At 38.4% G+C, this 13,411-nt stretch overlaps 1 protein-coding gene across 11 annotated transcripts in view; it reads left to right on the forward strand.

The window, feature by feature from the left end:
* Nucleotides 1–13,411, forward strand: part of pcbp4 (poly(rC) binding protein 4) — a 101,354-nt gene that overhangs the window by 74,111 nt on the left and 13,832 nt on the right. For 8 of the 11 annotated variants that reach the window (XM_079808403.1, XM_079808400.1, XM_079808399.1 and 5 more), the window contains exons 6-9: nt 1,411–1,542; nt 3,166–3,294; nt 4,558–4,632; nt 9,650–9,721. In XM_079808403.1, coding sequence (XP_079664529.1) covers nt 1,411–1,542; nt 3,166–3,294; nt 4,558–4,632; nt 9,650–9,721 — 408 coding nt within the window. The remainder of the gene's footprint in view (nt 1–1,410; nt 1,543–3,165; nt 3,295–4,557; nt 4,633–9,649; nt 9,722–13,411) is intronic. The other 3 variants (XM_079808405.1, XM_079808408.1, XM_079808409.1) reach the window with 1 other exon arrangement.

The raw sequence follows: 13,411 nt of genomic DNA on the forward strand, positions 1-13,411 counted from the left end.
TCCTTCAAATGGGAATCTCCAGATAACCCATGGCGTGCCTTGAATCTAGTTGAAGTACACCAGGATTTTTTTCTACTGGTCAGACAAGTGGTTTAAATTTTTACTTGCCATGCCAATTTTTTTACTGGCCCCAAAAAAGAGTAATGAATAAATAAAATAAAATAGTTTAATTGTTTTTGACCTATGTAACTTTGTATTCTAATTAATGAGATGATGAAACCAAAATTTTAGATACCAGTGAAATGTCACAATTCTCAGCTCGAATTTTGGTAGCGCAGCAAACATTTAAAAAAAGTAATTAAATAAACAGTACTTTGAGTTTTTCAGGTGGGTCGAACAATAGTGTTTAGGTACAGAAATTGAATAAAGTAATCAAATGTAAAATAACTGCATAAATAAAATGTAGATTAATCCGTATTAATGTTACAAAAGATATTCAATTAAGGGTGTCTTCACATTTGTAGTTCGGTTCGGTTTGTTTTTTGGCCCAAAAATTATTTAGTCCTGGTTCACTTTGCTTTCAGCATTATGTCCTTTTTAGGGTTGCATCTTGGGACATCATGTCCCGTTTTTGGTTCGTTTAGATGTCTTTGGGCCTTGTTTGTGATCATGTTTCTGTCGAACTGCACCAGAGTTCGTTTGGAAGCTTTTCAGGGGTTTCGGTCCACTTGTTTGGTGCGCACCAGGGTTTGGATGGCTGCGTTCACACGTATTTAAATGAACCGCACAAACATTCGCACAAGGGTTTGTTTTAATCGAATCAAACCTGACAAGTGTGAACACACCCTAAAAGCTGATGAACATTAACAATATAGACAGCAGCAGGTATATTAGGCTGCCTGTCACTTTAAGACTGAATGCACAATTAAACACCATTGACAATCCCTTCAATTGTCCTGAGCCTCTTTCACACTGGCCCAGAGCCATCAGGCAATCCTTATTGTTGATCCCAAAGTATGTTGTCCCCTGTTCACAACCAAATCTCTTAACTCTTACCTGAACTAAGTAACAAATAACTGGTGCTGCTAGTTTACAGTCAAATTTTAGATACAGTGAAACAGCTGGCGGCAACTATTTTGTGTTTGCAAAAGGCCAATATTGCACTTTGATCCCATCTGGAAAATCCAGGTTAAGCTGGTAGCAGCAGTCGTGGTAGAAGAAGCATATCACACGGCTAGTTCCCTCTGGGAGTAACCTGGGGTTTAGTCTCTTGTTCAAAGGGGAATAATGGTGATAGATCGATGGATCACTGCTTGCAGGTTCAAACCTGAAACGTTCTAGTTACCCGACCAGATCTTTATCCATGGTTCTAAATCACCCTGCATCACATTTGCTCTTTTGAAAGATCCTATAAAGGCCACACCACAACTTTCAGTTAACACGTCATCCGTTCTATGTTTGGCCCTCAAGGACTTGGCTGCTCTTGTGGCGAATGGCACAGTCACCAGTAAGCCTCCAGTCACGCTGCGGCTGGTCATCCCGGCCAGCCAGTGTGGTTCCCTCATCGGCAAGGGCGGCTCCAAAATCAAAGAGATTAGAGAGGTGAGTGCTTTTCCATATCCCTGTCTTTCTTTTTTCTGCCCTAGGATGTCCATGTTAGGACGGCTTGCGCTGTTGCATATTTCATGGGTTTGGATGCCAGTAAAAGCCCATTTATTTTACATTTATGGTCTCTGGGCTGTCAAGATGGTATGAGGTAATGGTGAATGGTCTGTCACGCTAAATTTGGAGTGCTCCGTAATGCAGTTGCAGGGGGTGTGGGCAAGGGGAAGGTTGTTGGAGTTAGGCGCATATCAAGTGCGTTGAACTAATCAAAGCAAGAGAGTACGTTTTAAAATGGGGTATGTTTGGTTGGTTGTTGAAGGCTTTCAAGTTAGCAGCACCAAGTAAACAGTGGAGCTCAATATTTTAGCCCTTTCCTCTCATTCATGGAATTTGGTTAAGCAATTCTTAGGCCGTATTCACACTGCAGGTCTTGATGGCCAGTTCTGATTAGTTGACTATATCCGACTATATATATGACTATTAGTTGGCTATTAACTAGTAGCTTATCAGCATGCATATTACTAGGATATTGGCTGTTTATTAGTACTTATAAAGCACATATTCCGACCCAAATAACTAAACGCTACAAAAACCACCTTACTAACTATTAATAAGCAGTAAATTTGGAGTTTATTGAGGCAAAAATCGTAGTTAATAGTGAATAGATGTTCCCCATACTAAAGTGTTACCCTAACATCTTCTTTTAAAAGTGACCTATATCCGATATCTGCATTTACATTATAAACTTGGTGAAACAACCCAAGGTAGACGTACTGACCCGGAAAATATTAGGCCGAAATGGAAGTAAAAACGTGATTTGCAATGGACGAAATGACAACACAAGCTTTTGCTTTCCGCACCAAGGTCAGCAAAACATTGGGTTGAGCCTTCGTCCTCCAGTGTGCAATTGAAAAGAGTCATATAATCGCGGTTGTTGGCCACATGAGTCGACATTATTCGGCACTGCCACTTTTTTAATGACGTACAACTCGCATTGACAGGAATATCCGATCTTTCCGCTTATATGGCAGATGCAAATTCCTATCAGAATTATTTCCACATTTGAATGAGGCCTGAAGAACATCGGAATCCACGGAATCCTTTTTCCTGTTTACACGTTCATGCGTCATATCCGATCTGTGCAACATGGGAGGAAAAATTCAGAATTGGGTCACTTTAATGTAATGCAAATCCAGCCTTAGATTCAAGTGTTTTTCCCTACCTGACTACAGTATCTGTGGTTTTGATTATGTATGTGTATGTTTTAACCTAGCAGTACTTTGGGAAAACAATTGTTAGAAGTTAGCCAAATCTGCCAAAGCTGCTAGGGGACATCTTCAATAACAAAGAGCCATCGTATTGCCTTAAAGTTAAGAGTTTGGATTAGTCCTCATTATATTACCTAGGTCACTCAGGGATGTCCAAACCTGCTCCTAGAGGATTGCCAACCCTAAATAAAGACACCTGAACTTAAACATTCTTATCAAGGTCTTAAGGATTACTGAAACTTTCAGACAGGTGTGTGGGAGCTAAACTCTGCATGAAGCTTACCCTCCAGGAGCAAGATGGGACACCTGACCTATGTAAAACAGTGTACTAATGATCTGTTCTTCCTGGCAGAAAACAGGGGCTCAGGTACAGGTGGCAGGAGATCTGCTCCCTAACTCCACAGAGAGAGGAGTGACGATATCTGGCAGTCAGGACGCCATCATCCAGTGTGTCAAGCTCATCTGCACTGTAATACTGGAGGTAATTTGACTCAGAGCAAATCCATTTAGCTTCATTAACACATTTTTTATCCATGCATTAGTCTTGAAAAACTGCTGTGGATGACTATTGTGTGATATTCTTAATCTGCAAGACTTCAAAGGCTTCTGTACTTCAAAGACGGCATACTGGTTTTCAGTTGAAGCTTTAGTGGCATTGAAAAGAATGGATAGCCTAAACAGATATTTTTATTGCTTTTTGCAGCTGTCAAATACTTTTTTCAAAGATACTTGATCTAACTAACTGCACGTTAAAAATCATTACAGTAATGATTATTGAATGTGTTCTCTCAGATCTCCCACAGCATGAAATGCATTTCCTCTCAAATGGTTTTCTTTTGCACATAAATGTTTCTGAAAAAAGATTTTAGTGTTTTTGTTCAGTGGGATTGTTCTGCATGCGTCCTGGTCGTTCTGTTTAATTTTTAATGGACCGGATGAGGGGCAGATTGTTGACTGCTACACTGCCCATTTTAGGAATCCTCAAATGTCTGCCCGCTCCAGGATGCAAATTATGCAAAGTCACCCAATGAATATTTAAAAAGATTCTTTTTGTTTGGTGGAGCAAGCATGGGGGATGTGCCTCACTGGGTTTTCATCCCTTTAGCTTTATTCTGACCTCTTGTATTTTGGCATTTTAATCAAATGACCTCGTATGAGCAGATATAGTTAGTTAACGGTATAGTTATCTGTTGTTGTTTTTTTGTGTAATATGTGTTGTAAAATATTCTTCAGGCCTAGATGACACCTTGTCTTAAAGGGCCAAGGGTGTTTTAACAGTCATATTGTAAATGATTTTAATCTTTTTTTAAGTTATAATCTGGGTTTGAACAACAGGCTCGTAGAGTAGCAACAGTGACGCTCCCCAAAAAAATAAAAAAATAAAAATAAATCCCCTGGTGCATTTTCTGCATTGCAAGTTTTCCATCCGAGGATATCATGAGCAAGCATTAATTGCATTCTGAAATAATGGCCAAATGACTTCCTGTGAGAGGATAATGGTATGCTTTTAAGTGATCCAATGAAGAGCTGATCAATAAATGCTGCATTTATTAAAGTGTCAGCATTTCCAGTTATTAAGATAATAAGACCAAATGACTCTGCAAATGCCTTAGGTAAGAGAACCCTTGATTTTTTCAAGACTGTTTAGCGCCACTGCCGAATCGGCCGAGAGTGGTTGGATATTATAAGTGAATCTGTAAGGTCCTGAGCTAAAGTTAATAATTGATTTATTTTATGTTTGCAGTCTCCTCCAAAGGGTGCTACAATTCCGTACCGCCCCAGTCCTGCTCCAGGTGCAGTTCTTCTAGCTGGAAATCAGGTAAAAATACACATCAACATGACAAAACGTGGTTCTTTCATCAACAATACTAAGTGTCCCACTTTTCTTCTCATAAATATACGCAAAACCTAAAGGTGCACTACGAAAGATTTTTTTGTATTATTCAAATGAACAAAAATTGATTTGAGCAAGTACATAAAAATTGCCCCAATTCACAATGAATCTTATAATAATGAAATATAATTTGAACTGTCGGGTCAGATTTTGCAGGAAATCATTTGTCTTTGTGTGGTTATCACATAAATTTATTTTAAAACAACCGTTTTCAATGAGTCAAAGCAACAGTGGAAGACTCAAATACTCAAAATATATTATTTATGTAAATGTTGACATTCGCTGTGATAAAATGAGCGCCTGTAACCCGGTAAACCTCAATCCATCATATCCTCAGTTGAAGTCCCACTCATGTGAAAGGGAGCATTCTTTGATCGCTTTCTATATATAATTTAATCTCAGTTGAAATATATGCTTATTTTCATGCTACTAAGAGAAATAATGTGAAGTTGACCGTTCAGTCACTGCCACTCACTGGCTTGATTTACTGATGTATAAACAGCAATAAGTGATTTTGAGACAAAGAACGTCTGACTATGCATGAATCATATCAGAAAAGATTAACAGTTACTTATATGTTGTAGCATATCTTACTGCAAGTCTTTTTTCAAAGCCTGCACCAAAATTGTGACTGATTTACCAAAGAATCCACAGTGAAATGTACCGAACAAGCAAATAATGCTCTACTGAGGCTCTGTTTACACCTGGTTAAGATGCATTTTGGTTGATCGGATCATAAGTGGACGACGCTAAATACAGGTGTAAATGGGGTCTAAGATGTTTTGAGCTTATCCACTTTCAGAGGTAGTAGAAGACTGCATTAGAACGGATTGCTTTCGTAGTGTAAACGCTCATGACATTTAAACCTGGTGTTTTAATCCGTCTCTTTTGTCTCCTTTCAACAACTTCTGTCCTGATTTCTTCGAGGGGAGGGTCTATGGGCGGGTAAATGTATGTGTTTTTTCAGATCTTTCAATCTAATGGACAAAATAAGCTCACGCAATTTACATATGAACGCGAAAGGAGATGACAGAAAAACAAATTGTGGTCGAATGCATCCGAACAACCACAAAGGACCTCTGTGAAGTCTACTCTCTGCCTACTGACCTAACACATAAACATTATGAAAATTGCGCTTGACAGAAGGGATTTAAGTTTGGTTTGTAGACGTAAAACGTACCAAGCACAATGTTCTCTCATCATTCCTGATTTCTAACACACGCTCAGTGCGTTCGGCGTTGTCTTGCGGCTGTAAGGGTAGAAACGAAAGCTCCTGATCTTCGTAGGTTTTTCCGATCTCCTGTTGCGTTCATATGTAAATTGCGTGAGCTTATTTTGTCCATTAGATTGAAAGATCTGAAATAAACATACATTTACCCGCCCTTAGACCATCCCCTCGAAGAAATCAGGACAGAAGGGGTTGAAAGTGGACAAAAGAGACGGATTAAAACGCCAGGTTTAAAGAGGAATGTGTCCCTCATCTACTTGTGATCCGATCAACCAAAACGCATCTTAATACCAGGTGTAAGCAGGGCCTGAGACATTCACATAGTTGAAAATAAAAAAGTTTTGAGTTCTGAAACTTACAGGATGTTTTTATAGTTCAATGAGCATGTCAAAATATCAAGGAAAATTTGATTTATTAATTCATGACCCCTTTAAGCTTCAACTGCTAAAGGGCAAATCTTCCGTAGTGCACCCCTTAATAAGTGTTAAAGGGTTAGTTCACCCAAAAATTAAAGTTCAGTCATTAATTATATCGTTTCAAACACGTAAAATACCTTTGTTTATCTTTGGAACACAAATTAAGATATTTTTGATGAAATCGGCAAGCTTTCTGACCCCTCCATAGACAGCAATTTAATTACCACTTTCAAGGTCCAGAAAGGTAGTAAAAACATTGTTAAAATAGTCCATGTGACTCCAGTGGTTCAACCTTAATTTTATGAAGTGACAAAAATAATTTTTTTGTGCAAAAAACAAACAAAAATAACGACTTTATTCAGCAATCTCTTCTCGCCTGTAGTGTAAGCAGTGCAACACTTCCGAGTTCTACGGCAGAACGGAGGCTCAACATTGGCCAGCTCCTGCGTCAGCATCACACGCATGCAATGTGGTGCTCACGTGAACCGCTTCGGCCAATGATAAGCCAGCATTCTGCCGTAGCGCTTCGAAAGTGCTGCACTGTATTTACTACGTCAATAGCGTAGGAGACTGACAAAGACGAGAAGAGATTGTTGAATAAAGTCGTAATTTTTGGGGGGTTTTGCTTTTAGAGACACATGGACTATTATGTCTTTCCTACCTTTCTGGGCCTTAAAAGAGGCAATTACAGTGCTGTCTATGGAGGGGTCAGAGAGCTCTCGGATTTCATCAAAATCGTATTTCATCTTAGTTTGTGTTCTGAAGATGAACAAAGGTCTTGTGGGTTTGGAAGGACATGAGGGTGAGTAATTAATGACAGAATTTTCATTTTTGGGTGAACTAACCCTTTAAAGGAATAGTTCACTCAAAAAACACTTTTCATAATTTACTCACCCTCATGTAGTTTGAGACCTATATGACTTTTTCCATCTGTGGAACATAGTTGAAATGTTGAATATCCCAGAGCTTCTTTTTTACAGAGTAATGAAAGTGAATAGGTTGTCAAGCAACAAAATGACAAACCAATTACAAAAGTGGTCCACAAATCGTGTACTACATTCCAAGTCAAATTCAATTTTGGGGGCGAAACTATATTCCTTCAAGGCCTTGTTCTCGCTGCACACAAATCTGATTTGTTTTTCAAATCCAGTCTTCAGGACTGACTGACATTTTGCAAGGGATGAAATTGGAGTCCATTTGTTCAGACAGTGTAGTCAATGTCTGCTACTGCTACATCACTTGTGACAGTCACGGCATAGGTGTGATCATGATGCCAATATACATGCTTCTTCTACAGAAGAAATTAGCAAGTTGTCATTGTGGATGTCTATTATGGCTTCTCACTATGGTGTAGAACTTATGGGGCATTACAGTATGAATGAAGTCTAGTCTACAAAAAAAAAAGATTTTTGATGCCTGTGTGAACAAGGCCTAATTGTCTCAAATATAATTAATGGGATTGTATAATGGGGTTGAGCAGATCAAAAAACATAAAACCCACCTGTAAATATGCTGTGTGAACAGAAAATACTTTATATTCATTTGATTCTTAATATAGTAGAGTTTAATAAAGCCCCACACAGCTGACAGCATGCTGCCACTATTTCCTTTAATAAAACAAGTCTGTCCATCAATGAAGGATGTTGGTGGGGGGCAGTCTATGTTTATGAAATATTTCTGAAGCTTGTTTGTTGTGTGTGTATTATTAATGTCATGGTGTGAATTATGTAAACAAAGTATTGCAAAAATATATAAAGGCATCTAGTTTAGTTCCATTTGTTAGTTTATACGCTTATAAATGTGTCATGTTCGAATTTAAACCTGTGACTAATCTCATCTAATACATTCTGCAAAAAAACTCAATAGAACTTATTCAGTGTGAATGGCATATGTAATTTAATGCAAACGAAAGCGAGGCTGAGGGATGGAAGTATATTCAATGCGTAACCTCATATGTGTAACAAAAGCTGAACAAATTTGTGTGCAAATACGTCGTAAAACTATTCGGCTACATGTTATTTTAGGGTGTCTTTGTTATACATTAATTAAACATTTAAAAGGATTGTTCACACAAAAATGAAAATTAGCCCATGATTTACTCACCCTCAAGCCATCCTAGGTGTAAAAGGCATTCTTCTTTCAGACGAATACAATCGGAGTTATATCAAAAGTTGAATATGGAAGGTGTTCCGCCGGAAGCTTGACATTTTACTTTATAACGTGTTAAACATGGATATTTTTCTTACACAAACCCATCGATTCACTTCAGAAGGCCTTTATTAACCCCCCTTAGCCGTGTGGAGTACTTTTATAATGGATGGATGCACTTTTTTGGACTACAAATTTTGGGCTCCCATTCACTAAAGCTTGGATTAGCCAGGACATTTTTTAATATAACTCCGATTGTATTCGTCTGGACGAAGAATGTCATATACACCTAGGATGGCTTGAGTGTGAGTAAGTTATGGGATAATTTTAATTTCTAGGTGAACTATCCCTTTAAATACTGATAAATATTAGTTAACAACATGAACTTACTAAATGTTAGGGGTTGGTGTATAGGGTTAGTTGCATGCAATTATGCATAATCTACTTATTACTATAGTAAGTACATGGAATGTGTAACAAGGACACTGTAAAATAAAGTGTTACCAACTATTCCTTACTAAGCTGTCAGATTTAATTGAATAGCAATTGAACAAACCGTGCTTCCATCCCTCACAGCCATGTTTTCACCCCTATCAAATGAAGTATGCCGTCTACCCGGACTAAGGGCTATTGTTTCACTCTTTAATCTATCGTTTTGCCTGTTATTCACTTCACATAATTTTCTAACATGTCTCCAGAAGAGAGTAGAGAGGCCGTTATGTTTATTCATGTTGACACGGCTATTCATCATCAACACTCCTATGCATGAATAACAGTAGCATTAAGATCAATCAGGCTCATGAATATTCCTCACCATTAAAAGCGCTTTTGGAGTCATTCGCCAATGGTGTAATTAATCGCAGTGGTTGAAACTTTGACGTGCTTACTTATGATACATCGCCTGTTGGATATATTTATATGTGTCTGTCATAAAAAGAGCAAGATTAATGTGTAATAATGAAATTAATGTTCATTGCTTCATATCAGAGAATATCTTTTTTCCCCTTATTAACACCTTTCTTTCTTTATTTATATCACGCTTGGTAATTGCCGCTGATGTACATGCGAAATATGCATATTCGTAAGACTGAGTAATGACATGCGAATGAAGCCTTGGTTTGTGTCTCTGTCCCCTATTTGCCTTTTTAAGGTTTTCGAAACGTCAGAGTTTGCGTCTCACCCGCTTTTCTCAGTGGCTCAGGGAGGGCTGGATCTGCAACAAGTGAGTATTATTTATCCATGACGGATAATATAGGGAGCCATGCTTCCCACTCTTTCTTTATTTGCACTCTTTCACTCCTGCATGGAGATGGGAATCCTGTTCCCCTCTGTCCTTCCTCTTGCCGCATGTTGCAGCCAGTGTCCTCCCCACTTGAGCAAGGGAGCGAGACATTACAGAAATGACTGTTTTTAAAGACATAAGATTGATTTTCTACATGACGTTCCATTTGGGCATGGCTTTACCCTTTTTGCTGAGAATTGTGTTTTGACTTGATTTTGTAAAGTTGTGTAAACTTTAAAGGTATCAAATAAACGGTGTTCCCCAAGGCTATGTCTTCGATCCTATTGCATTTATCAAATTTAAGATTCAGTATTTAAAGGGTTAGTTCACCCAAAAATGAAAATTCTGTCATTAATTACTCACACTCATGTCGTTCCCAACCCGTTCCTAAGACCTTAGTTTTTCCTCGGGACACAAATTAAGATATTTCTGATGAAATCCGAGAGCTCTCTGACCCTACATAGACAGCAATTTAATTAACACTTTCAAGGCCCAGAAAGGTCAGAAAGACATCATTAAAATAGTCCATGTGACTCCACCTTTGGTGGTTCAACCTTTATTTAATCAAGCGACGAAAATACTATTTGTGCGAAAAAAACAAACATCATTTTTATTCAACAATTTTGTTGTAGCCTGTGTCAGTCTCCTACGCAGTTCACATTGTAAACAGTGCAGCCCTGGAGATCTACGGCAGCCGATGGGTTTCACGTGAGCACCACGACGCATGCGCAGGATACAATGTAAACTGCATAGGAGATTGGCACAGGCCAGAATAAAATTGTTGAATAAAATTAGTCATCATCCTCCAGAAAAAATATCACACTTTAAGATGTGTTTATCACTGGCGTTTCTGTTTGAAATAAACATCTATTCTTGATGTTTTACAGTTACAGGATTCTCTGCCATTGTGGGAAGTTTATTTGAGGACACTATGATGGTGTGAATGACTGTTAATCTCTCCATTTAACGTTGAGGTCTTTTAGGCAGACGATTATCAGTGTATATGCGCATGTTTTACTATGAAGATTAACAGGAACAGTTGATAGCATCACCCATCCCCAAGTCAGCAGTGAAACATACTGATGAAAGAGTGTTTATCATGGCCTAGAGACACGAAATATCAAGGCCAAAACTGTTAAGCGCATGTTATCCTCAAAAATTATAGTTGGAAATCTACGGTTTTCTTTCTTCTGTGAAACCCAAAAGGAGATGTTTAGCAGAATGCTGATTTTATGCTCTCAAACCTTTGTTTAAAAAAAAAAATGTAGGAACCAGTGACAATTTTTCAAATTTTTTGTTAGCATAACGGATATGTCAATTTTGAATATGCAGATGCTTGAGGTTGAGAACTATGGCAGAAAACATTTTCAGTAAAACAAACACAAAAAAAGAGTTGTAAACAACTGCATAAATAACGCAGAAATCCTGTGTGTTTTGAAGGTGAAATTAACGATGACAGAATTTTCATTTTTGGGTGAACTATTCCTTTAAGTGTCAGCCTCCTCTGACTAATGCTGATGTGAAGGCTAAAAAGGGGAACCATGTGACCTTCCAATACACACACTCTACTCGAGAGCTGTAAGGACGAGGTGTCAGGCCCGAGCAGTGACATTCTCTTAAACGAGCAGAGATAAATGCTGTCTGCCAGGAGACGGGACTGACAACATCACCACGGCTCTCGCTAATGAAGGCCCCACGTATGTGTGTGTGTGCATAAGGATTACGCAGCGTTAAGTGGCTCAGCTAGGCGATTAATGCTTTTCTACATTATTTACGAGCGTTCTGAGCTCAGAGAACAGGCAGGGAAGAAATAATAAGGCAATGACTAAAATTATGGATGCTCCGCCTCCTTTTTCGCTACCTTAAATCCTTCCCTGGTAAGCACATGCATGTTGCCAAGCCTCTGCAAGCATTGTGTTACATATTAAAGTGTTAGTTATTCTTTTGAGACTAAAATGTCTGACTCTAAAGGCCTGTTCACACCAAGAACGATAACTATATTAGCGTCCACACCAGCGGACGATATCATTCTGTTTCTGCTGGAGCTAGTTTCTTGGGACCAGTTTAGGACCAGTACTTGACCATCTTAAACCAGCTCGAACCAGCTGCCATGCTTCAAAACATACCTAACCAGCATATGCTGTTTTTTTTTCAACAGGGCTGTCAGTGTTTTTATAGTTCATCAGCTGGATTTAAATCCTTCTGAAAGTGATTCCAACCATATCAATTCTCTGTGCTGTTATCATTATAGCTGTGGTGTGAACTCTGCTATTCTTTAATATTGAGAACAAATTTTAGAATTATCCACCTTATTCCTACGCTTTGCGTGAATTATGGGTGTAACTTCCGTTAAGCTTTAAACAATCAGTGAAAGGCTCGCTCTTTGAGTTTGAACGCAATAATACCTCACCCTTCAACCATCAAACATTAAAAGGACATTTAAAAGTGTAAAAGCATCAACAAGGTATTTCCAACAGACCATGAATTACCCCAAAAGCACGATTCTTTCCACAGCAATAACGGACGGGTTAAATATCACTGTAGTAATATCTGTATTATGTAACAAACCTTTTTCATTAAGGCAACGTATATTAACTTCAGCATTGCGTGATGCTATTTCAAAGTGAATTGCTTTTAGCTGTTAAAACAAACCCGAAAAGATATGTGAGGATTTGAGGAGAAAAACCAGATTCTGCGTGCATTCCAGTTAATTGTTATTGCGATATATTGTCAATTAAATCGGGAGAACAGACCACAAATGTGTAGTATATGTTGTCCTTTTTCATACTGTTAAAGCGGAATGCAAAGGGGGAAAATAAAATAATCATGAGGAACAGAATACAGCAACTGAAAAGAGCTCTTGTCATAGTTATACCATCGACTATACTCATTACATACTTTCAACTCGTTAAAATACCAAGCGTTGCGTTATTCTCATGTCTGAAAATAAAACATGAAGAAAAATTGACAGCTCATTCAGTCAAACTGACGGATCAGCTTTATTTGCTGCGCAACCTTAAGATTTGAAATTACTTGTTTCAGTCTTTTTGAATGAAAGTTCCCCAAACAGGAAGTGGCACTCATAATTCAAAACGCAGTAGGCTCATCAGGAATAAGGTGGATATCTTTACCGTTATCTTTATAGTTATCGTCCTTGCTGTGAACGTGCCTTAACTCCTCCTAGAGCTTTAACTCTACAACCTCAAAACTCGGCTCAGACTTTCAGACTGTTAGGACTTACGTTGCTATATCTTTTCTTACTGATCGGACTTAAGGTATTCCTAAAAATGACTATTAAAACTCGGGAAAATCCCATAGAGTAACATTGACGGAGTGTTTAAATGAGCCAAGACTGTTCAAACTCCAACTGTCAAAAATTCAAGTCTAAACACACTGAAGACCACTAGACATTAGATCTATCTATCTATCATCTGTCCATCCATCCGTCTGCCTGTCTGTCTGTCTGTCCGTCCGTCTGGCTATCTATCATCTGTCCATCCATCTGGCTATCTATCATCCATCCATCCATCCATCCATCCATCGTTTTTTCTGCTAGATTGCCATTAAAACTTTAAGCTTCAAAACTACTTTAATCTTCAAACCTCAAGATTTTGAAACTACTTCAAAGCC

This window comes from Gobio gobio (assembly GCF_949357685.1).
Source record: "Gobio gobio genome assembly, chromosome: 24".
NCBI classification, from domain to species: Eukaryota; Metazoa; Chordata; class Actinopteri; order Cypriniformes; family Gobionidae; genus Gobio; species Gobio gobio.